The 23502-nt window shown below is 42.3% G+C and overlaps 1 protein-coding gene across 1 annotated transcript in view; it reads right to left on the bottom strand.

Moving 5' to 3' along the window:
- Positions 1–13262: 13262 nt before the first annotated feature.
- Positions 13263–23502, bottom strand: part of LOC146712273 (alpha-2-macroglobulin-like) — a 34202-nt gene continuing 23962 nt past the window's right edge. The window contains exons 24-36 of the mRNA XM_085451991.1: positions 22035–22211; positions 21709–21784; positions 20653–20809; positions 20000–20074; positions 15749–15911; positions 15491–15678; positions 14777–14989; positions 14160–14281; positions 13959–14049; positions 13804–13872; positions 13618–13723; positions 13432–13476; positions 13263–13329 (exon numbers count right to left, since the gene is read on the bottom strand). Of these exons, the coding sequence (XP_085308117.1) occupies positions 13439–13476; positions 13618–13723; positions 13804–13872; positions 13959–14049; positions 14160–14281; positions 14777–14989; positions 15491–15678; positions 15749–15911; positions 20000–20074; positions 20653–20809; positions 21709–21784; positions 22035–22211 (1475 nt within the window). The 3' untranslated portion in view covers positions 13263–13329; positions 13432–13438. The remainder of the gene's footprint in view (positions 13330–13431; positions 13477–13617; positions 13724–13803; positions 13873–13958; positions 14050–14159; positions 14282–14776; positions 14990–15490; positions 15679–15748; positions 15912–19999; positions 20075–20652; positions 20810–21708; positions 21785–22034; positions 22212–23502) is intronic.

Raw genomic sequence — 23502 nt, 5'->3', positions numbered from 1 at the left:
TCATAAACGGTAGTAACCAGACCAAAAAGCAGCATTTCTGTGCTTTTTTTTCCTGAGCTGTGATACACTTTGAATTCTAGCCAATCATTTTACGTTTCGAGGATAGTAGGCGGGTCCAGGTACGTACGTTCTTTTAGAGCAGAGCTACAGATTAAAAATGCCCAAGGCGAAGCGGTCAAAGTCTGGCTGTACTTCACAGCAAAAGATGCAAACTCAGCAGCCTGCAACAAGTGCTTTAAGCTGATACTGTGATACTGTCAAAGGAGGTAACACCTCGAATCCGATGAAACTCCTGGCGACGCATAGCGTTTATTTTTAAAGGCCGAGAAATGCGCCGTATTTGATAGCTTGCTGCGAGACCTCACACCGAGCACATCTACTGCGGGTGGGTTGCCTGTTATCAGCCTGTTATCGGAGTTAGCAACATCCCCCAAAAACCCGAAGAGGAGAGTCCTGGCCCCTAGCCCTGCCAGTGTAGCAGGAATGATGAGGATGATGATGCAGCAGCAGCCGTTCTTCTCTGCGTGAGTAGCTTAATGTTGTTCGTGTGTAATTTACGTTGAGTAGGCTAACCACGTTATTACATTAATGCATGTAAGGTGAACTAGCAAACATCATCATAGCTACATGCGGCTGTCTTCTTGTTTGATGGCAGATACTCCCTTCACCCTGGCCAAAAAGGCTAAAATGACCAAAGAAAAAGTGGGAAACAGTTAAACATGAGAGGTTTTTGGACAAAGTTTGTGTTTTTTCCATTGTTTAAGCACTGCTTCCAGCCAAGAGTGATGCCATATATGCCCCATAGCTGCAGAAAAGGCTAACATTGTTATCTTTTTACAAAAAACCAGCTGAACATGAGAGGTTTTTGGGCAAAGTTTGTGTTTTTTTCCATTGTTTAAGCACTGCTTCCAGCCAAGAGTGATACCATATATGCCCTATAGCTGCAGAAAAGGCTAACATTGTTATCTTTTTACAAAAAACCAGCCGAACATGAGAGGTTTTTGGACAAAGTTTTTGTTCTCCATTCTTCAAGCACCGGTTTGAGCACTGTTTGAGCACCGGCACCGTTTCAAAAGTACCGGTTTGGCACCGGTATCGGATAAAACCTAAACGATACCCATCCCTAGCCATGAGGCTACATTCTTTAGCGCTATGCCTGTAAAACTCTGCTCATATTGCATCCATATTAAATCATTTTTTGAATAATTTGAAAAATGTTTCTTCACGTCAATATGTGAGCCGCAAGTGGGGATGACATGGACTGCAGGTGACCTGCAGGCCACAAGTTTGAGACCCCTGGCCTAAGGGAAGCATGTATAATGTAAACAGAATTGGTCCTAGCACTGAACCCTGTGGAACACCATAGTTGACCTTGTGTCTACAAGTCACCAATTTATCCAGACAAATATAACACAGACAGCACTGCCTTCAATCTAACAAGGTAGTACAGAGCTCTTAATGAAACATTAGAAAGCTTATCAGACCAAAATAACTGCACAACCTGGCTCAAAGGATGTGACAAGGAAGAGAGAGACCACACAAAGGCTTAATATGCTATAAGATATTTTAATGGAACAAAGTAAAGAAACCTAAAAACAGATTAAGTGGTGCGACATCCATGGCTGAATGCACCATATCAGGATAAGTTCTCGATCACCCAGGGAAGCATAAGGAGCGAAGAAGGAGACCTGGATGTTCAGTCAGAGTTTCTTTATAACACACTGGGGACTGGCCTACTGGTGTGCTGCATCTGAAACTGGGTCAGCTCCACCAACTAGACACCTGAAAGAGACAGGCGACAGGAAAGCAAGGCTAGCCCACTGGCTGTCACAGTGAACAGGTAAAACCTCTGTTGGAGTCGCATTCAGGTAGCTGTACAGGACGTTGACGATGACAACAATGGGTAGATTATATCCTTAAACTCAGCTCTGCACTTTCAGAAAGACATCTACTGGGATGAAATCAGTGATGGGGGACATACAGGACAGTGAGGACCTGTTTGTTCTCCACCAGTTCTCTGCCACTATATCAGGGCTCTAGACTAACTTTTTGCCAGGGTTGCACCGGTGCGCCGAAATTTTTCAACCGCATCGCTTAACACCGCAGTTTTACATTTGCACTTTTTAGGGGGGGGGAATTGAAGTCCATACAGACAATATTGATTTGTAAATTATTAACTAACAAACTTGTGCTTAAAGTGCTTTGTCAATATTGTAGAAAATGTTGAACTTAATCATCACATCGCCTTCTCTGACGACCTGTTTGCTGCTGTCTGCTGCTGAAAGGCAGTGGGGAGAGGGGACACTTGGGCAGTGCATTTATTGCAGCATATAATGTGTTTCCTGTATACACTGTGTTTTTTCAGCATTCAAAGACTGATGGCACCGTGTCAGAGCTGGCTATGAATTTCAGACGGATCAGGCCTTAACGAAAAAGTTATCAATCCTTCTTTTCATCTTTTCTTATTACCCACAGCTACATCCACTTCTGTCGTGGCTAGGCTGCTCACTAGGGCTGGGTATCATCACTGATTTCTATGATCCATTCGATTCCGGTTTTCAAAATCCCGATTCGATTCAACTTAGCCTCAGACAGTCAGAAATATTATAATTCTGATCATTTATCAGTACTGATACACATGAGACTTCATCAGAATTGTGAACATCACAGCAGATGCCTTTGTGTGAAAGTAACTGAGAATAAAACACAGAAAAACATGAAGGAGATTTTCCTGGTCTGGCTTTTTGTAGCGGATAACCTTAAAAATATTCTACAATATTCTGAAATGTAGCATAATTTTAAGAAGTTTACATTTCTTCAGTATTGAACAGCAGAAATTAGGCTTTCTTGTCCGAGGTCATTTAAGTGAAAAAAGAAAAAGACAGCGCTGTAAACAACGGTAGACTGGTGGGTAATAAGCGAATGAATGATGCAGAAAACAGAGATTTGAGATGGGAAACTGTTCTTGAAGTACACACAGAGAGCTGTGCAGGAAGTGTGATTTTTATCGTGGTGGAAGCAAAACAGCAAAAGTCAGAGGGAATTCATGACAACATTGATCAAATGTGAAGCGCAGTTTGCTGCTTCTTCTGCTGCTGGCTCGGCGAATTTTGGTTGGAGAGACAAAACCTGCAGCTTAGAATCAGCGCAAAAAGACGTAATCACAGCGGACCGGACGCATCAGGATTGCTAAGCTCCGACAGCATGTCCGTCTGCGGGCCGTCGGGTGAGAAAGCCGAGAAAGACAAAGCTGATTCTGATGCGTCGGGTCCGTTCTGTGTTTACGTCTTTGTGTGGAGTCCGTGTACCTGCTCTCATCTGCTGTTTGGTTGTTGTTGAAGTGGTTTTGTGAGCTTTAATCTGAGAATCTGGCGGCTCTGACAAAACACAGTTATATTTAAAAGTCGATTCAGGATTTAATGAATCGATATCGCTTTATTCAAGCTACTCACCTCCCACTTCCACCTGCACTTTCAACTGGACCACGGCCAATCAGATCGGTTTAGTCCACGATAGGGGCAAAATGTGTGTCTGTTGTTGACCACAGAGAAGGCTGCAGATTTTTTTTTTTTTTGCTACCCGAACAGTTGGTTGCACAGGTGCAACCAAATATTTTTTTTTAGTCGCACCACAGAAAAATTTGGAAGGGATTCTGTGGAACCTGATTGAGATTTTTACAATGCCTTTGTTTTGTGTTTCCTTTTTTGTTGTTGTTGCTGTTCTGTCTGAAGATCACCTGCTCGGGATTCAACTTATTAAGAACCGCAACTGGCAGATGCACATAAGCAGTTTTGGTCAAGTTACTTGAAAATAGTACTTAGTTATTAATTACTTCTTCAAGAAAGTAAACCAATTACTTTACTGATTACTTATTTTCAAAAGTAATTAGTTACTTAGTTACTTTTTAAAAACATGTCACACAACCGGTGTTACGACCCGGCTCTGCTAGGCGACAGCGGACGTAACATAAATGAGCCCAGAGACCAGGGGGTTAGATAAGAAGAAAAACACAAGGTTTATTAACACAACTGAAAACCGTTAGTGAAACAACTCACTAGGCAATAGAGTGATTTTTAAACAAACATAACAAACAACTCAAGTAACACTATTATTAAAATCACACTTCATGCACAGCTAGCTCTCTCTCTCTCTCGCTCTCTGTACTTCAAGAACAGTTTCCCGTCTCCAATCTCTGTTTTCTGTATTATTCATTCACTTATTACCCACCAGTCTACCGTTGTTTACAGCGCTGTGGCTGCTGTCTTTTTCTTTTTTCACTTAAATGACCTGGGACAAGAAAGCCTATTTTTTCTGTTGTTCAATACTGAAGAAATTTAAACTTTATATGCAGAACATTGTAGAATATTTTTAAGGTCATCTGCTATAAAAAGCCAGACCAGGAAAATCTCCTTCATGTTTTTCTGTGTTTTATTCTCAGTTACTTTCACACAAAGGCATCTGCTGTGATGTTCACAATTCTGATGAAGTCAGTACTGATAAATGATCAGAATTATAATATTTCTGACTGTCTGAGGCTAAGTTGAATCGAATCGGGACTTTGAAAACCGGAGTCGAATGGATTATAGAAATCAGTGATGATACCCAGCCCTAGTGAGCAGCCTAGGCACGACAGAAGTGGATGTAGCTGTAATAGGAAAAGAACTATAGCTAACTTTTCTGTTAAGTTAAGGCCTGATCCTTCTGAAATTCATAGCCAGTGCTCTGACACGGTGTCATCAATCTTTGAATGCTGGAAAAGCACAGTGTATCCAGAAAAACACATTATATTATATAAATTATTATAAAATTTGTGTGCACCTAAATTTTGTGCCGGTACGCCTAACTTTAAAAAGTTAGGCGTACCGGTACGCGCATGGCAAAAAGTTAGTCTAGAGCCCTGCCTTCCAAAACACGGAGCTCTCCAGGAGTCCATCACCATTCTGGTTCGCAGCCTCAGGAAAAGGGGATACTCCCCCTTTTCCTGAGGCCAAGACCCTATTCTCATTATTCAACTCCTTTTACAGGCCACCTGACTCTTTGCCCGCTCATATCTATTCATCTAACTTCTGCGACTCTCTAATCCTATGAATATTTTCAGTGATGCTCAATGTAGCTCCTCCGTCTTAATTCCACCCCCTTCTCACTTCCCTTCTGTTTTTCAACTTCTGTCTTTAACTGATATTGCTGATCTCATCCACAAATCAAAGTCTTCTACCTGCCAGCTTGATCCTATTCCCACAGTCCTTGTCAAAGCCTGTCTACCCCCTCTCCTTCCCCTCATATCTGCTATTATTCACTCTTCACTCACTGCTGGAACTGTTCCTGCCGCCTTCAAAGTTGCCACCATCACCCTAATCCTGGAAAAAAAAAAAAACAGGTCTAGATCCCAACAACTTTAACAATTTTTGTCCTATCTCCAATCGACCATTTCTCACAAAAATTCTTGAAAAGTGGTTGTTTCACACGTCCATCTACACCTAACTGATAATAACCTTTACGAACAGTTCCAGTCTGGTTTCCGTCCTCTGCATAGCACCGAAACTGCTCTTATAAAGATAACAAACAATCTTCTTATGGCAGCTGATTCTGGTCTCCTCTCCATCCTTATTCTCCTTGATCTGAGTGCAGCCTTTGACACCATCTCTCATCCCATTCTTCCTAGCAGATTAGCTTCTATTGGCTTCTCTCATACTCCCTTAGCCTGGTTTAAATCATACCTGTCTGACCGGACTCAGTTCATTCAATTGAAATCCTTCACTTCTCAGCCTTCTCCTCTATCGACTGGGGAGCCCCAGGGATCTGTCCTCGGGCCCCTCCTTTTCATCATTTACCTTCTTCCACTCTGACACATTTTTCGTAAATATACCATTCAGTTGTCTAAGGAGTTTGGAAAGAAAAGCGTCTGGACTTCTTTGAGTTGCTTGAAGACGTTTCACCTCTCATTCGAGAAGCTTCTTCAGTTCTAAGGGTCCAATTGGTGGGGAGTCCCAGATTTAAACCCAGTGGGAGTTTCCCCCCAAAGAGGGACAAAAGGACCCCCTGATGATCCTCTACCTAATCGCATGAGCCAAGGTGTGAAAGCGGGTGTGGGTCCTAATCAGCCAGGGTTTCGGGTGAGCTCATTGTGAAACCTGGCCCCACCCTATCGTGTGATTTCCTGAGGTCAGATGGCCCAGGATGCAAATGGGCGTTAGGGCGTCTGGGAAGGGATCTCAAAACAGGATTATAGATGGCAGAGAGTTGGTGTCGTAAACCACCGCCTCTGTTCAAAGATGGTCGCTCACAGTAGACGTAAATGGCTTCTTTCTGTAATTCACTATTATTTGGCCTTACAAAAAAAATCCATCAACAACCTCCAACGTGTCCAGAGCTCTGCTGCCCGTATTATTACTAGGACTTCCTCTACCCACCACATCTCCCCAATCCTGAAGCAGCTTCACTGGTTCCCTGTTAAATTTCGCATTTATTTTAAAATAATCCTTTATACATTTAAGGCTATTCATTCTGTCTCTCTCCACCATACCTTTCTGATTTAGTACAGATGAAATTCCCATCTCAGTGCCTCAGATCTTCATCTTTTCTTTCTCTCTCTCTGTTCTTTCCGCTTGTCTTATTACAATGGGGGGCTTTTAGTCACTTTTCTTTTTAAGTCCACCCTCAAAACTACTCAAAAAAATTACTCTTATTGTTGTGTATATTTCCAGTTTTTCTGTTTTTGTTTAACATATATCTGCTTTATTTGCTGTACAGTGTTCTTGGGTTTTCTGAAAGGTGCTATTTTTGAATAGAATGTATTATTATTATTATTAGTAGTAGTAGTATTATTATTATAACAAATCGCAAATTACAGGCCGATTCATGTCAAAAATTTTAGAGAAAATATTGTTTCAGCAACTGCAGACCCATTTAGAGATAAACGGTATAAGTGATAAATTCCAGTCTGGATTCAAACCGCGTCACAGTACCGAAACTGCCCTACTAAGAGTTTTCAATGACCTCCTTCTAATTGCTGACTCTGGGCGCTCTGCCATCTTAGTTCTATTAGATTGTGTTTGATCTGTGTTTGGGGGTCTTAATCAGTTATAACTTTCTAGGTAGGGCAATAAAACAAAACATGCTTACTATCTTCTGCTTATTAGAGAGTTCAGTTCAGTTCAGTTCATTTTTATTTCAAACATTTCAAACATGTGCCTTCACAATCATTACAAAATATCATTCCATTATTTGTTTGAAAAGGAGTAGGCTGAAGTATTCACTTATTTGTCCGTACACCCTCAAGTTTTACCTCTCATTCATTTAATTTTTTTTTGTCTTAAATTAAACAAACAACATATGAAACATATGAAGTAAAGCAAAACAAAACAAAACATACATAAATCAAAAACAAGAAATTAGCAAGCCCCACCACAGTATAGTTTCTTTCATATGAAAAATACAGAATGTGTATATTTGCAGATACACAAGTTATGGAAAACAAACAAACCAAACCAAAACAAAAAAAACAAAAAAGAACCACAACACCATTACCAGCAACATTACCGTCCTGGGTTAACCCCGTTTTCTTCATTCTTATACTTATTTAAAATTAGGTTTTTATATTTTACTTTAAACTGTTTTATGTTTTTACTGTCTTTTATTTCTTCCGTTAGACCGTTCCATAATTTAACTCCTGCAATTGAGATAGACATAGTTCTTAAAGTTGTTCTAGCACTTTGTATTTTTAAATTCCATTTCCCTCTTAAGTTATACCCACCTTCTCTTTCTATGAACAATTTACAGATTTCTTTGGGAAGCAATTTATTTCTTACTTTATACATTATTTGCGCTGTTTCAAGATTCACCAAGTCTTGGAATTTAATAGCTTGAGTTCTACAACATAGTCAATTTGGTTTACAACATACATGATATCTCTAAAGCTAGCTTATACAAAATGAGAAAAGTATAAATTTCATGGAAAACATTCAACTCTGAACAAACATTTTCATGTCATAAATTCATGTCTTTCCGTTATAAAGCTAAAAGGGTGCTTTTGTTAGCCCTGCATTCGGTTTTCCCACCGTTTACCCTGACTCTCGCTCTATGGCTGCTGTATACAAAGTAAATTGCCTCAAAACATCTGCATATGTGTGCAATATGATCCAGAAAGGTCTTTTTTTTTGTCTTTCCATGACTTTGTACTTGAAATTGTTTTTTGCTAAGAAATAAACAATGATTCAATATCAAATTCTGACATTGTTTTAATATTAACGGAGGGTGCAAAAGTGATGTAAATTCAATATCAGATTTTGATGTTGATTCAATGGAATTGCCTGATATTGATTTAACATTGTTTCAGTGAATATGTGCTATCTGGGATAAGATGGACCCATGTGTGACACAAGGAAGGAAAATGCAACAGTGGCCAGGCCATGATTTGGTAGTACACCGGAAATTGCTTTATAAGACCTAGCTTGCCTCTTACCTAACCCCGAACAAGCATCCCAGCTACATCAATGATACACCAGATTTCCTGACAATGGTATTGAATGCTGAGCTGTAATCTACAAACAGCATTCTCACATACGTGTCTCTCTTCTCCAGGTGCGAGAGGGCGGTATGTAGTGTCAGGGCTGTGGCATCATCAGTGGACCTGTTGTGGCGGTATGCGAATTGTAGAGAGTCCAGTGAGTCGGGTAGTGCAGAGCAGATGAAGTCCCTGACCTGCTTCTCGAAGCATTTGCTCAAGATGGGGGTCAGGGCTACAGGTCGCCAGTCGTTCAATGAGGAGATGGTGGAGGATTTGGGTACAGGGACGATGGTGGCCATTTTGAAGCAGGCTGGGACTACAGACAGAGAGAGGGAAAGGTTGAAGATGTGTGTGAACACTCCAGTCAGCTGAGCCGCGCATGACTTGAGGACGCGGCCGGGAATCCCGTCCGGACCAGTAGCTTTGCGCGCGTTCACCTTCCTGAAGCACATCCACACATCCTCCTCAGACACAGTGTGCGCACTGACGTCATCCGCGGTGCGCACACTGTCCGGTCTCATGCTGTTCGCTGTGTCGAATCTAGCGTAGAATAAGTTTAAATCCTTGTGTTAACCATTCCTCGCCGTCAGTCCCCTGACCGTGGTCGGGAGACGCGAGGGGAGATGCTTGCTAACTTTTTTAACCATGACACACTCTCTCTCTCTTTTTTTTCTTCTTCCGCTCCCCGCGTTTCCTTCACGCGCATGCTCACACACACATCACATACACTCCTTACTGCACCCAGTCACACACAAGACGGCAATTCCCGCAACACTTGTTACGTTCCCCTGAGGGGTCTAGGTGGTGAGGGGGAAGTAACAAAAAGTGTCCGGGTCAGAAAAAGGAGTCAAGGAGGCAAAAGGGTTCAAATAAATAGTTTTATTAAGGTAGCTCAACTAAAAGAGACGGACAAGCCGCTATCACCATTTAACTGCTCATCGTGTCTGCAGGCTTTGTTAATAAATTTCCACAACAGTAGCCACCTGTACAAGCACACTAAGACAGATTTAATATCATTTTCATCACTACTTATTAACACTTTCCCTCTCTTATTCTTCTGTCCACATTTTAACACATCTCTGTCCATCACTCTTGGTTATACACCACCCACAGCACCTCTTACACACAGACACACTTCTCTTTACTGCATTCCTGTTTCTACACACTTCGTACTGCATGTATTCTTTCCCATATTTCTGAAAGAGAAAAAATAGATAAATCATGCAATCAAAACCTGGATTTGCGCGGACTAGGCAGAGGGATGCCTCCTATGGCCGTACTGCTGAGCTCAGCTTTGCGGACAAGCGTGTTCACCGTCCGGCCTTTTCCTTGTGGTGCAAAAGTGCTAAACACCGTAAACTAAGGACAGAGTCCTTTCCCATGACGGTCCTGAGATTAGGCATTGAATTCCTGAGGTTTCCCTCCCAGCGGTCCGTCCAAAAAAAAATAAAACAACAACAAAAAAAACAACAACTCTTTTCTCTGTCGACAGCTCTTTCTTTCTCACACTTGTTTTTTTTTTAACCAGACCAAACTCTATGGCCAAAGAATTAAAATAAAACAAGATAAAAAAATAAAAATTGGGTTTTCACCCGGACCACCTGTAGGGACGCCCCCATTTGCTGGGCCCAGCTGCCATTGTACGAACAAGCGCGTCTGCTGTCCGGCCTTTCTGCCTTTTTTGCTGGTGCAAAACTGCTAAAAAACCATACACTAGAAGGCTGAACTTGTTGAGCTTCTAAGATCCTGCACTTACCACTGCAACAAGAATACCCACTAGAATACCCAAACTAAGTTTCTAGGAACCTGCACCCAATAATTGCAGCAGTAAGGAAGCGAGGCTTTCCCTGTTGGTCCGATTGAAAATGCTCCCAAATCAAAACATCTCACCGTTGCAGATCCTTTTCAGTGCCTCTCTTGGTTCTTTTAAAAATTCCTGCATGTGTGAGTCGCTGAAGCACACACCGCGGTTCCCCCTTTTTGAAAACAACGGTGAGACTGAGGCCATTTTACCTCAGGATGGCCAGTCACTGCGTGCCCGTGATTCAGTGAAACTCACCGGAGGAATCCTGCCGACAACGCCAAATTGTCGTGGAATATTTAACAATAACCTGCAACACAGTCAGTGAGCTTGATTTGAAGTGGGTTTAATAAACACACTGCAATATGGAGAGAGCATCCCAGTGAAACACCAGGACCATCTCTGAATTGTGGCCACCGCCCTCACATCTTCTATACAGACACACAGACAAAGAACATCCACAGACTCTCACATGTTGGTATAGCCCCCCCTCTCACAGGGGGCTATACCTCCTCCCTCACACAGAGAATTATGACCTTGTTTTCTGCTTGGCCGTCACCTAAAGATTTACATCCCTGATAAGCAGGAGTCCCACTATCTGTTTAACGTCTCCCATTACAACGGCCTCCCTGTGGTAACTTTCCACGTGCATGTAAACTAGTGACAGGAGTGCTCTCACTATGGTAAAGTGAGAAAGTGATATTACTATAACTAATGAGATGTGATTAAATATGTGATTAATACTAGAGATGGCACGATACCACTTTTTTATGTCCGATACCGATATAAATTTATCCATAAATTTGGATATCTGCCGATACCGATATGAATCCGATATAGTGTGTTTTAATCAATAAAACTGTTTTTTTAAATATCTTGCTGCATTTTGTATAAGTTCATACTCAAGTTTAAAACAACAACTACACTAAAGCTATTCTGTTATACCTGTATGCAAAAAGAAAAATTTCATAATTCAGCAATACTGATCAATCTAATAGACTTAAACCTACACCATCCTCCCTTTTCTGGTATTTTAAAGAGTACTTAGCGTAAATATCAAGCAACTTGACTAATAGGGTTCCAACTCCCAGCAACAACAAAAATAAATAAATAAAAAATAGGGAACCACCCCTCACGCTCCACCTCATGATGCTTAATCGACGTAATCAACCTTAATTTGATGCAGTGTGAAAAAATATGCACAGAAATCAATTATTTTTCAAGAAATATTAAATACATTCAACATCTTTCTTCAACAAAATTGGAGACTGCAGAGATGGTACCTTCCCAAAGGAAAAAGTACTATAGCTTACTAGGGTATATATATTAGACTTAATAGTCACTATATACAGTAATTGACTTCTATTCATTTTACATCAAATTAAAACTTTGGGTGTCAGATAATTATTTATTAAAAGCTCGACATTTTAAATGAGAATAAGAAAGAAAAGTATGTCTTTGTGCCCCCTTTTCCCTGTTCATGCCCTATCGGCCCCCCTGGCTAAACTTAGCTAGATCCGCCCCTGCACAGTTACCAGCCGTCAGCTGTAGAAAAAGATCCTGGTGTAGAAAGTAATATTAAATAAATTCTAACAACAGCTTATCAAGCTTAAACGTGCTGCTGTTGTTGTTCAGCCGCTGGTTTCCTCTTTCTGGTGCAAAGTGGGCCAAAAACAAACAAGAGAGACGGACTTGCGACAGAAAAGCCGATCAGCTGATCATTAAGCAGTTTCATGATTGAAGTAGCAGCAAGAAGAGGCAGTCGCTTGTTAAGCTTAACGCAGGAATGCTTTACAAACATTCAGAGATGGACTTACACACTTGCTTTACTTCTCTCGGGGATAACTTTGTCGGAGATGAAATGCCGGGTTGCGAAGCTCCACAAACTATTACGTATCGGTATCGGACCGATACCGATACGTAATATCGGATCGGTCCATCTCTAATTAATACATGAGAAAAGAAATCTGCCACCACATTATTTAATTATTTAACATTCAAATTGAGCTAAACAGTCACAGATTCATGTAGTGACTGTGTGCACGTTACAAGACTATTAATAATGACACATTTGTTCCAACAAGCTCTCTGAAACTAATCTTTGTATTTTTCCATGTAACACATCCATCTTCATCCGCTTTATCCGAGGCCGGGTCGCGGGGGCAGCAGCCTAAGCAAAGAGGCCCAGACCTCCTCCAGCTTACACACACAAACACACACATACGCGCACACACACAGACAGGCACACACACACACACACACACACACACACACACGTACACACACACGCACACACACACACACGCACGCACACACACACACACACACACACGCACACACACGCGCACACACACACACACACACGTAAACACACACAGACACACACACACACACACACACACACACACAGGCACACACGTACACACACACGCGCGCGCACACACACACACACGTACACACACACAGACACACACACACACACACGCGCACACACACGCCCGCGCACACACACACACACACACACACACACACGTACACGCACACACGTACACACACACACACGCGCACACACACACACGTACACACACACACGCGCGCACACACACACACACACACACACACGTTTCTGTCTGTATTTCCGTGGACGTCACTTGCCAGCTGTCACTCAATGTCTCCCACGAGCACGTTTAGCTCTTTTAATGTTTTGCCCACTTGTTGCCCACTTGTTGCCCACTTGTTGCCCACTTGTTGCCCACTTGTTGCCCACTTGTTGCCCACTTGCACCTTTTTGTTTTTGTCTAAACCTGCACAAAGACAGAAATGTGGCATGAGGCCAGTCTCAGCGGTGCATTCACAGCACTATATTTTCCATTCTGCCGATTATTAATAATGAAGCCTGTTATTAAAGAAGCACTAATAATACTGGAGCTGTTAACACACACGCTTACACACATGTGAGCAGAAAAAGTATCTTTATTCAAATGCAGGTTTAAACCTCAGGACCAGCCACACCTTCTTCAAACTGTGAGACGAAGAATACAAGTTAGTAAAAGCTCAAAGTTCTTTGCATTGATGCTGTGAACATGAACGTGTGTGAAAGGTGTGTGTTGTTACAGCTTCGTACCTGCAGCTCACGAGACAAACATGTATTGGGTCTCAGCCTGGTCACCTGACAGAAACATGGTAGAAAAACATGAACGTGTCATTTCTCTGAGTCACTGATGGAAACATCAGCTTGTATGAACTGTTCAGTCTGATCCTCTGAAGTGTGTCAGTGTGCTGTTGGAGTAAAGCTTAGTTAGACTTGGACCTGGTTGGTAGTAGTCATAGATCTTGACCACGGCTGGCTTCAGGTTGTCCACTGGGAGCTCCTGGATGATCTCTAAGCTGTGGTTGATGGGTGTGTCCTTTGATAACTGGACGAGACAGAAACAATCGCAGACACAGTTTGTCCCAAAGATCATCATCTGGTGTCCCCACGGTGACTTTCACTTACCTCCTCTAAGTACACCAGAACGTGATCCTCCTTTTGCTCAACACGACTCACCAGGAGGCCACGTTTGAGCTGTGAGGAGATGACATCATTTTATTATTATCCTCACAATTATCACATGAGATGCACTCGTTGGTAGAATCTGTCTAATTACTCACACTCTTCAAAGACTCGGGGTCTGGGGAAAATCCAGAGAGCATTTTGATGTCCAGGATCACCATGTTTGTAGTTTCCTCCTTTCCACTGTACCTGTGTTTGAACAGTGTGATTATACTGACCTGTGTGCACACTTGCTTTTCATCTACCAGCAGTTCCTCCACACGGGTAAAGAGCGCTCCTCTCACCTGTCACATACTTACAGTGATTGTATTTGCACAGTGAATTTGGGTCTAGCAGATTCACTGGTGTTGACCTCTAGATGGACTCTCACACTGAGAGTGGTGACATCAGCAGGTGTTGGGATGTTGTAGGTGGCAGAAATCTGGGAAACACACTTGGGTCACGTGTGGAACAGAACTAATCACACCTCAATGCACCCTGCTGTCACTGTTCTACACCATGACACATATTAGCACACATACTTTTATAGTCATACCTATATGTCTATATTCATCTTAATATGAGGATCTCTGTTATATCTACACTCATTTATACGAGTGCTTGATGTTTGTTGTATATTTGCTGCTATGACAACTCAGTTTCCCTCTGGGATTAATAGTTTCCCTGATTCTGATACAGACAGAAAGTTCATTTATTTTTGCTCAGTTCTCCAATTTAGTTTAAAATAGCATTGTACTCTCTACAGTTATTACTGCCAGGTCTAATGTCTTTATTGTGTATGAAAATACATGTGCAAGATGAGCTTTATTACATGTGACAATGCTAATGCTCTCTGAAGTTGTATAAGGAAAAAGAAAAAGAAGAAACCCTTTCTCTGACATCAACCAGGAGCTTCTCACGTGATGCTGTCACTGACCTGCACTGAAGCACATGCAGTGCCCTTCACCTCCAGGCTGTATTTTCCTGACACGTCCTGCAGCGCCTCCTCCTGGTAGAGCAGTTTGTTGCCCTGATTTACATCAAACGTCAGCTGACTGCTGGGAGCCTGAACTGTCACTGTGCTCCAACCTTCAGCACTGAACACCAGAGTGGAGTAGAGAGCCAGAGCCTGAAGAGCCACCACCGTGTCCTACAGGATGGATTCATTGTGGTTAACACACACAGCATATGTCTCCATATTTCATGGGCTTAAGTGGAATAGACATTAAGTTAAAACAGCCTGTGTCACTTTGAGACCCTCTCACAAAAGAGATCCTTAATCTCAAGTTTTCCAAAGTTCACTTCCTGGTTAAATAAACGTTAAACAGGTTAAAATATCTTTAACTGAGAATTATCAAAGTATAGAAATTACAGGTATAAACTCGCAGGTGATCTGTTATTTACAGGCTGTTACGTGTAGTTGGTACAGAAGTCTGAGGTAACATTGCTATTCTGTAAAAACAATGAATTTTTAGACAAAACTTAAATGTCATATTCTAACTAAAGAATAAAACTTCTCTGCCTGGCTAAAACAAATCTGTTTTACATATCTGATAGAAAACTGAAAGCTTCAGTATTATTTCTTTTGTCCCTGGTTTTGTCTAAGACTGTACTCAAAGATGAGCTTCATACTGTTCGGGTGGTGTCGTACCTGAGTGGAGGAGAAGCCTCCGTAATAGTTCTGCTGCCCAGTCAGCCACCTGATAATACCAGAGGCATATCCCAGATCCTCAGCAGTCGGGGAGGCGCTGAGTTTGGCCAACAGCACATAAGAACTGATCTCCACTGACAGGGAGGCTGATGTTTCTGCTGCTGTCTGAGACCAGTAGAGGAAACCTCCTACAAACACAATAACAGTCACGGTGATGCTAATGAAGCCTGAATGATGTCCTGCTAAAGGATGACTCACCTTCCCTCACTGCAACTGTGTCTAAGTGCTGCAGAAGGTGAGCACGGGTCTCCACGTCTCCTGCCAGAGTGAACACATAGGCCAGCAGAGCTGTAGTGTAGGTGTTGCTCAGGTCACTGAGAGACTCCTTGAGACAAGCCAGGCTCTTGTTCATCACAGGATCCTTTAAAAGATCAAAACAAAGAACTTTAATGGACAAACAGAAACCTTCTTTCATTAAACCCAGTGTGAGAAGAATAGGAGGCAGAGTTCCTGATTCAGTCACTCAAAACATCAACGTGATAATAGAAAACACAGCAATTAGAGGAAAGTACAGATAAAGCAAAGACTGGAGCAATCTTCTAGTAGTATTTACAATATAAAGAACATATTGAAAAAACACTGTACAGGTTGGGTGGTGATACCAGTTCTTGCTGGTGAGAGTTCAGGTATGTGGATGACACCTGGGTGAAAATCAATTCTCAGGACGTTCCACAATTCACAGATCACATTAACTCAGTGGAACGACACATCAAATTCACCAGGGAGGATATGAAAAGTGTCAGGTTAGTCTTCTTAGACTGTGAGATTTCCATCAGGAATGGGGGACATTTAAAAGCTGATGTGTACCGTAAACCTAAGCTCCAGCCGATCCAGGAGAGAAGGACAACCGCTGCCTAAGTGAAAACCTGTAGTGATCCCGTATGTGTCAGAAGTATCGGAGCAGCTGAGGCACATTTTTTTCTAAACACTGTGTCTCTGTGGCTTTTAAACCCCAAAACACGCTGCGCCAAAAATTGGTCCACCCCAACGCAAACAGAGTAACATAGTGCACGCTGTTAAGTTCCAGGAGGATTGCCAGGATCTATACATCGGGGAAATCAAACCACCTCTGGCTAAGAGGATGGCACAACACAGAAGAGCCACCTCGTCAGGCCAGGACTCTGCAGTCTATTCACACCTACAGGCCAGTGGACACTCTTTCAATGATGAGGATGTAACAACCTGGACAGGGAGGAACGCTGGTTTGAGTGTAGGGTCAAGGAGGCCATTTACGTGAAAAAGGAAAGACCATCTCTGAATCGAGGAGGGGGCATAAGGGTACATCTGTCACCATCTTACAATGCTGTGATTGCAGCCATTCCCCAACTCTCTGTGAATGGTACTGATGGCCATTGATCAGTGGTCTTTGATCAGTGGGTTTTGGTCAGTGGTTGTTGATCAATGGTCATGAGAATTTGCATAATTATGATTAAGGAAGTGACCTCCCAGCCCATTGTTCCTTCAGTGGGCTAGTTTCAGTCATTATGCAAATGTAATGTATGCAAATGTACATGAATAGGATGAGGGACCTATGGAATCTTCGATACCCAGCATCCACATTGACGGCGAAAACACTAATAGCTCAGTGTTCCAACATTCGAAAGAAGGGTATTGCTCTCACAGCTAGAGATTGACGAGGTGCAACACAAATGCTACGGCAAGGGGGAGCCAGGACGACAGGTCAGGGGGGAGATGTCATCACCTCCACCCGAGATTTGTACCAAGCCCCAAGTGCTATAGTGCAAGAGGAAGTGACCTGAAAGATAGGATCATGGCAAAACTTGAAAACTGGATTCCCCGTAGCTGGTTACCAAGATGTGAAGATCTGCTAGATGATGTAAATGCGATACATACAGCCACGATTATCGAGACTAACAAGCTGATCTACAGTACAGCAGCAGTGATCAGAGAGATGCTTGGCTACAGGTTGAACAGCCACAAGGAGAAGGAGACTAGAGGCTAAGATCAAGGAGGGAGGTTAGTGTGAGATTATTTTGTTATCATATGTTACCTTATATATGAGATCAAAGTAGTTGCATTATAATATGGTATGTAGTTTTAGTTTGCATTAGACCTCTGACTTAGAAGAGTGTGAAAATCATTAGATCTGTTGGATTGACCTGTATTATGTTGAATGTCTTACATTGTTTCAAAGGAGTTGTTAGGATAATGGATGTTATTTTAATCTCACTGATATCATTTACATGCACTGTTGTAGGTTCATTATTACTTCATTAGTCTGCATCAGTTTATCAGTTTCTTAGTTTCTTAGTAAATCGGCTACAAGGTAATTCTCCACCAGCTTACTTTCTCTCTGCTTAAACTGTTGCAACATCACCACTCCACTCGAGCTGGACTGTTACATTCAGTTTTGCACGTAGTCGGGCCTCACTAACGTGCACATATATACAGACTTATGAAAGACATGCACGTTCCCTCACATACACACTTATTAACAAAGGGAGGTCGTCTCAGGACATCTCCTCTAGTTGGACTCACAGTTTCACAAAATGCACAACAGATCACACACTTGTTTTTCTCTAAAAGTACCATCTGATGTCTATATAAGGAGAACTTTTGGGATTGTGGGGACTTGATATCATTTCCAGTAAGGTCTGTGTGACGTCATCATGAATAATATAAAAGATATGGAGAGCCGCCGCCCGGCGGAGATCTGTGGCTGTACGCTTGTCTTCCCATGCTTCTGTCTTAGAAGTGTGTAATAAAGATCACTATTCTGGCATCTACTGAGACCATGCAGTCGTTTGTCTTCTCCTCAAAACTCGAATCATGACATTAGCCAACTATCGGAGCTGCAGAAAGGTGTGACAAAGACGGTGCCCAAGAAGAAGTTTAGCAAGCTGTCCATGGAAACTGCCAAACAACGACTAACAGCCTTGGCCAGCACCTTGCCATACACTAGTATGGCTCACGTCTACTGGTGGAAGAAGCTGACTGCACTCCATGAGCGTCTGGCAGCATAAATTAACCAGCTGTTAGGTGACGAGAGACACCCAGAATGGCTAACTGTAGGGCGGACAGTCCTGAAGGGATCGGTCCCATCCAACTAGGCCAGACAGTCTTGGAGGGATCGATCCCATCGGTCCCATCCAACTACTGACCAATAACCTGCCTCAGTACCACATGGAAGCTCCTGTCAAGCATCATAGTGGCTAAGATGAACAGACACATGTTCCTGTGCCCCACTCATTGGCAAGAATACCAGAGGTGCAAAACACCAGCTACTTGTAACAATCAGCCGAGACTGCCTGGATTGATTACAAGAGGGTCTATGACTTAATGCCCCACAGCTGGATCCTGGAATGCCTAGACCTGTACAAGATCAACAGGACTTTAAGAGCCTTCATCACGAACTCAATGGGGATGTGGCATACAACACTAGAGGCCAACTTCAAGCCCATAGCACAATCATCATCTATGAAGGAGATGCTCTGTCCCTACGGATACTGACAGAATAGAGCAGTTGTCAGCCATCTCCTGTACGTGGATGACATCAAGCTGTATGCAAAGAGTGAACGAGACATCGATTCACTGATCCACACCACCAGGATATAAAGCAATGACATTGGAATGTCATTTGGACTGGAGAAATGTAGTCGGATGATAACAAAGAGTCAGAACTGAGGGAATCGAACTACCAGAAGGCAAAATTGCAGACATAGAGGACAGCTACAAGTACTCCAACAGGCAAATAGGAACCCCAAAGAGGCTGCTGGGAAAGCTGCTACAACCAAGTACCTGCAGAGGGTCAGGCAAATCCTGAGGAGTCAGCTGAATGTTAGGACAGGATCCAGCCTATCAAAACTTACGCCCTGCCCATCATCAGGTACCCTGCTGGGATAATAAACTGGCAAAAGGAGGAGATAGAAGCCACTGACATCAATACAAGAAAGTTCCTAACCATGCATGGAGGGTTTCACCCCAAGTCCCGCATGCTAAATGGAGGGAAGGAGGCCAGGGACTGGTGAGTGTCAGCACCACATTCCAAGATGAAACAACGAATATCCACGAGTACGAGGAAGATGGCCCCAACTGACCGCATGCTCAGTGAATACCTCAGCCAGCAGAAACTCAAGAAAGAGGAGGAAGGCGAGGAACCATCATGGAAGGACAGGCCCTGCACAGTATGTTACCACCGGCAGATAGAGGAAGTAGATGATACCCAGAAATCCTACCAGTGGCTGGAAAAAGCTGGACTGAAAGACAGCACGGAAGCACTAATCATGGCAGCACAGGAACAAGCTCTGAGTACAAGATCCATAGAGGCTGGGGTCTATCACACCGTGCAAGACCCCAGGTGCCCATGAGACAATCCAGCACATACCAGCAGGGTGCAAGACTGCTGGTTAAACCTAACTCCATGGCTCAGCAGCTCAAACTCTACTCCTTTTTTTGTTGAATACCTTGATATTCTTTGAGTCTACTCACATGTTGGGATGTATTCATTTCCAAGAAGGCAGCAGTAACGTACGCACTGAGAGTCACTTCATCAGATACACCACCCTGTCAACAGAAGACATCATAGACACTTTATCATCAGTGCACCAACATTCAGGGATATGAAGTCATGAAAATGATTTTCAGCTGCATGTGGTTTTAGTATCATCAATGTCTTCATGCATGTTCAAACATCCAGCTAAAGAGATGAACGGGAAGTTGATTTTGTTCATCTGGACATTGTATTTCCAGTGAGATGGATGTTTCTTCACCTCGGGTTTCCCCAGCCTTATAAACAGTTTGTGTAGTCATCTACTAATCAGAAGGTTGGTGGTTTGATTCCCAGCTGCTCCAGCCTGCATGCCAAATATTTGTGGGCAAGATACTAATCCCAAGTTGGTCTCTAGTGCATACTTTGTATTTAGTATAAATATGTGTGAATGCTACATAGAAAGCAGTGCTGGTGTGAATGGAACAAGATGTATGGAAATTATTTCTTGAATAAAATAATAGAATATACTGGTGTGAGCTATTACAGTATGTAGTACAGTGTTTTCCATGTATGCATGACATTATTAATAAAATTTGTTAAATCCACACTGGAGGCTGTTTCCACAGTCTAACAGCGAAGAACTGCAGGTTACCTTCATTCCGTTGTTGAAGAGTTTCCCAGACTTTTCAAAACAGCCATTTTCTTGTTGTTTATGTTGCAGCCAGGTCTTAGACTCTTCGATCTTTCTGGGATCAATAAAGATGAAAGACTGAGCTTTGGCAAAACTTCTTACCACAAACGCAGTCAGCCTGACAAAAAGAAAACAACACTTACACGTCTTACAATGATGGAAATGTTTGGCTGTGAGGTCACATTAAGAGAAAGAAATACTGATCATTTTGAAAATAAAGTTGAAATTTCAAGGTTAAATTTGAAAATGTATTTTGAGACAAAAGCAGAAATGTGGATATCACAGTTATTTCAGGACAAACTGCTTTACCCTCTGAATTAGTGAAATCGTACTTCAGACTCAGTTTTAGTAACAAGGAAGGAACTGATGTCACTTGTAGCAATAAAAACAGCGTGGCAGTAAGTATAAGTACACTGAAAAGCAGAAAGTGGTGCAGAAAGCTGCATGTGGTTAGATTTGTATAAAAGGAAATGGCTGCTAATGTACAGATGCAAGGATACCGATGGTTCCACGCTCGTGGAATAAAGAGGATCTATGCTGTATCACAAGACCACTGATTTATTTCACTACATCTACTCAAGGCATTTTATACAGGGTATAGCAGTCGTTTGAAGCAACAACTGTAATCATTTCAACTGTTTTCTTAGATTTGAATTTGACTTTTTTCACAAAACAGTATTAAGACTTTATTATTGAAATAGCATTTAGATGTTTTCTTAAAGTAAAATAACTTTAAGCTTTAAAATTCGACTTTATTCTAATAATGATCAATAACATTTTTATGTGGCTCTAATGCTCCTTCCTACCTACTAAATTACACAGTATTAACCAAAAGGTATTGTTAATGTTGGCTTAGTCAAAGGATTAAATGGAGAATTATTTTAAGTATTAGAGGTAGACATGTTTATGTTATTAATGGGTAGTCAAACTTCAAGAAACGTCTTCTGTTTGGTGGGATATTTAAAAACCAGTGTAACCTCTCTGGTTTGTGACATGTTTGATCAGTGATGTTCTCACCAAGTGTTTCCTGGTCCTGTTCCAAATGTGGTGTAAGCACCGTCAGCACTTTTGTAGTTGAGCTGTCTTTGGTATCCTGTAACAACAGGGACACCATGATCGAGACATTGTTGCTATGGTGATGATTGGACTCCATTTGTTTATGGATCTGCATGTGTACATCGAGATTTGGGAAATTCAATGACTCTTGCTGACAGATGAGGAAAATGACACATTTGACCAGAAACTGCGGCTAATGTTCTGCCTCCTGTCGGCTTGTTTCTTGAACCGTGTGTGTTGAAGTGATTCAAATGATTTCCTTCTTAGAGGAAACAATAAAAACTTGCCACTGGTGAGGAAGTTAGTAGCTTTTTCCATGATGGCTGCGGTGAGCTGCTGTGTGCCTTTCAGGTAGTGGAGGATGTAGATGTTGGGGGCCAGGAGAGCCATGTTCTGCTCCCCACATCCATACGGCATCTGCAGCAATCCATCCAGGTTCTTCAGAGCCCGGCCGAGGATGTCACCTGATCAAAAACATTGATTCACTAAAACTAACAAAACTAGCGTAAAACAACTTTGTATTATTGGGCAGAGATAACCTGAATACTTCAATATGCAATTTTAAATGATGATTTCATTTGCTGAGCGAAAAAACATCCAAACTGAAAATCAAAGATTGACTGTGATTAACCAAATATTTCTGGGAAGACTGAGTTTCATTTCACCAACCAGACCCAGGCCTGATTAAGGCCAGACCTGCTGGATCAAGAAATCACTCAAGTACAATCTGTTTGACAAAGGGAAGCAGGCTAAAAGACGTCCAGAAGAAACACGTCGTTGCCATGACCAAAAGAAATTCAAAAATAGGCGGGAAGTCTTGAGATCTATCAGTTTGGACAGGGTTAAAAAACAATTTCTACAGCTTTGGAGCGCCAGTGCACCATGTTGGAACCCATTATCCACCAACTGAGAAAACTAGAAAAGATGTGGCCGAAATTACCCCATCGCACATCGACGACTCACCGAAAAAGTCAAGCGAATCCCAACAACACCCAGAACTGAAGGCCTTGCCTTCCTCTGTAAAGGTCAGAGTTTACGATTCAACAATACAAAGGAGACGGGGCAAAAACAGCATTCATGGACAAAACCACTGCTGACCAAGAAGAACACAAAAGCTTATCTCACATTTGTCAAAAAAACATCTCCATGCGCCACAAGATATTTGGGAGAATATTTTGTGGACTGAAGAGAAAAAGTTTTGACTTTTGTTGCATTTGGCTTAAAAGTGACGCATCATTTCATAGAAAGAACATCATACCAACAGCGGTGGTAGCAGTGTGATGCTCTGGGGCTGTGTGGCGTAGCTTTGTCTGCGGCTCAGCTGCAGGGGAGGGGTGGGGCATTGGGTTCAGGCGGTTAGCGACGGAGGAGTCTGGTTAAGGCAGCTGGTGCCCAGTGTTAAATCATGCCTCTGCCGTTTCAGTAGCTCGCCACGACCTGGAGGGAAGAACTCTCTACCAGGAGAATGTCCAGCTATCAGTTTGTGCCTTAAATCTAAAACTTGGGCATTTAACCTTCTGGGGTCAGGGTATAATTGGCCGTTTTTGACTACTTTTGATTTTACCTCTATAGCTCACCTTTAAAAACTGTTTATCTTGCCTTGTTTGGTATCGTTACTTTCAGCACAGCTTTAAATATCTGAAATTTGAGTAATTTTTTCATTTTGGTATACTATATTAGCACAATTGATCTAAATTCAGACAAAAATGTCAAAATCCGAGTAGAAAAAGTTAAATTTTTTACTGTAAAACCCAC

This window comes from Copadichromis virginalis, linkage group LG3 (genome assembly GCF_057382275.1).
Source record: "Copadichromis virginalis isolate Kocher_CV1m ecotype Utaka linkage group LG3, C_Virginalis_male_GT1.1, whole genome shotgun sequence".
Classification (NCBI taxonomy): Eukaryota; Metazoa; Chordata; class Actinopteri; order Cichliformes; family Cichlidae; genus Copadichromis; species Copadichromis virginalis.
The sequence above is the reverse complement of the archived record's forward strand: the minus strand, read 5'-3'. Positions and strand labels throughout refer to the sequence as shown.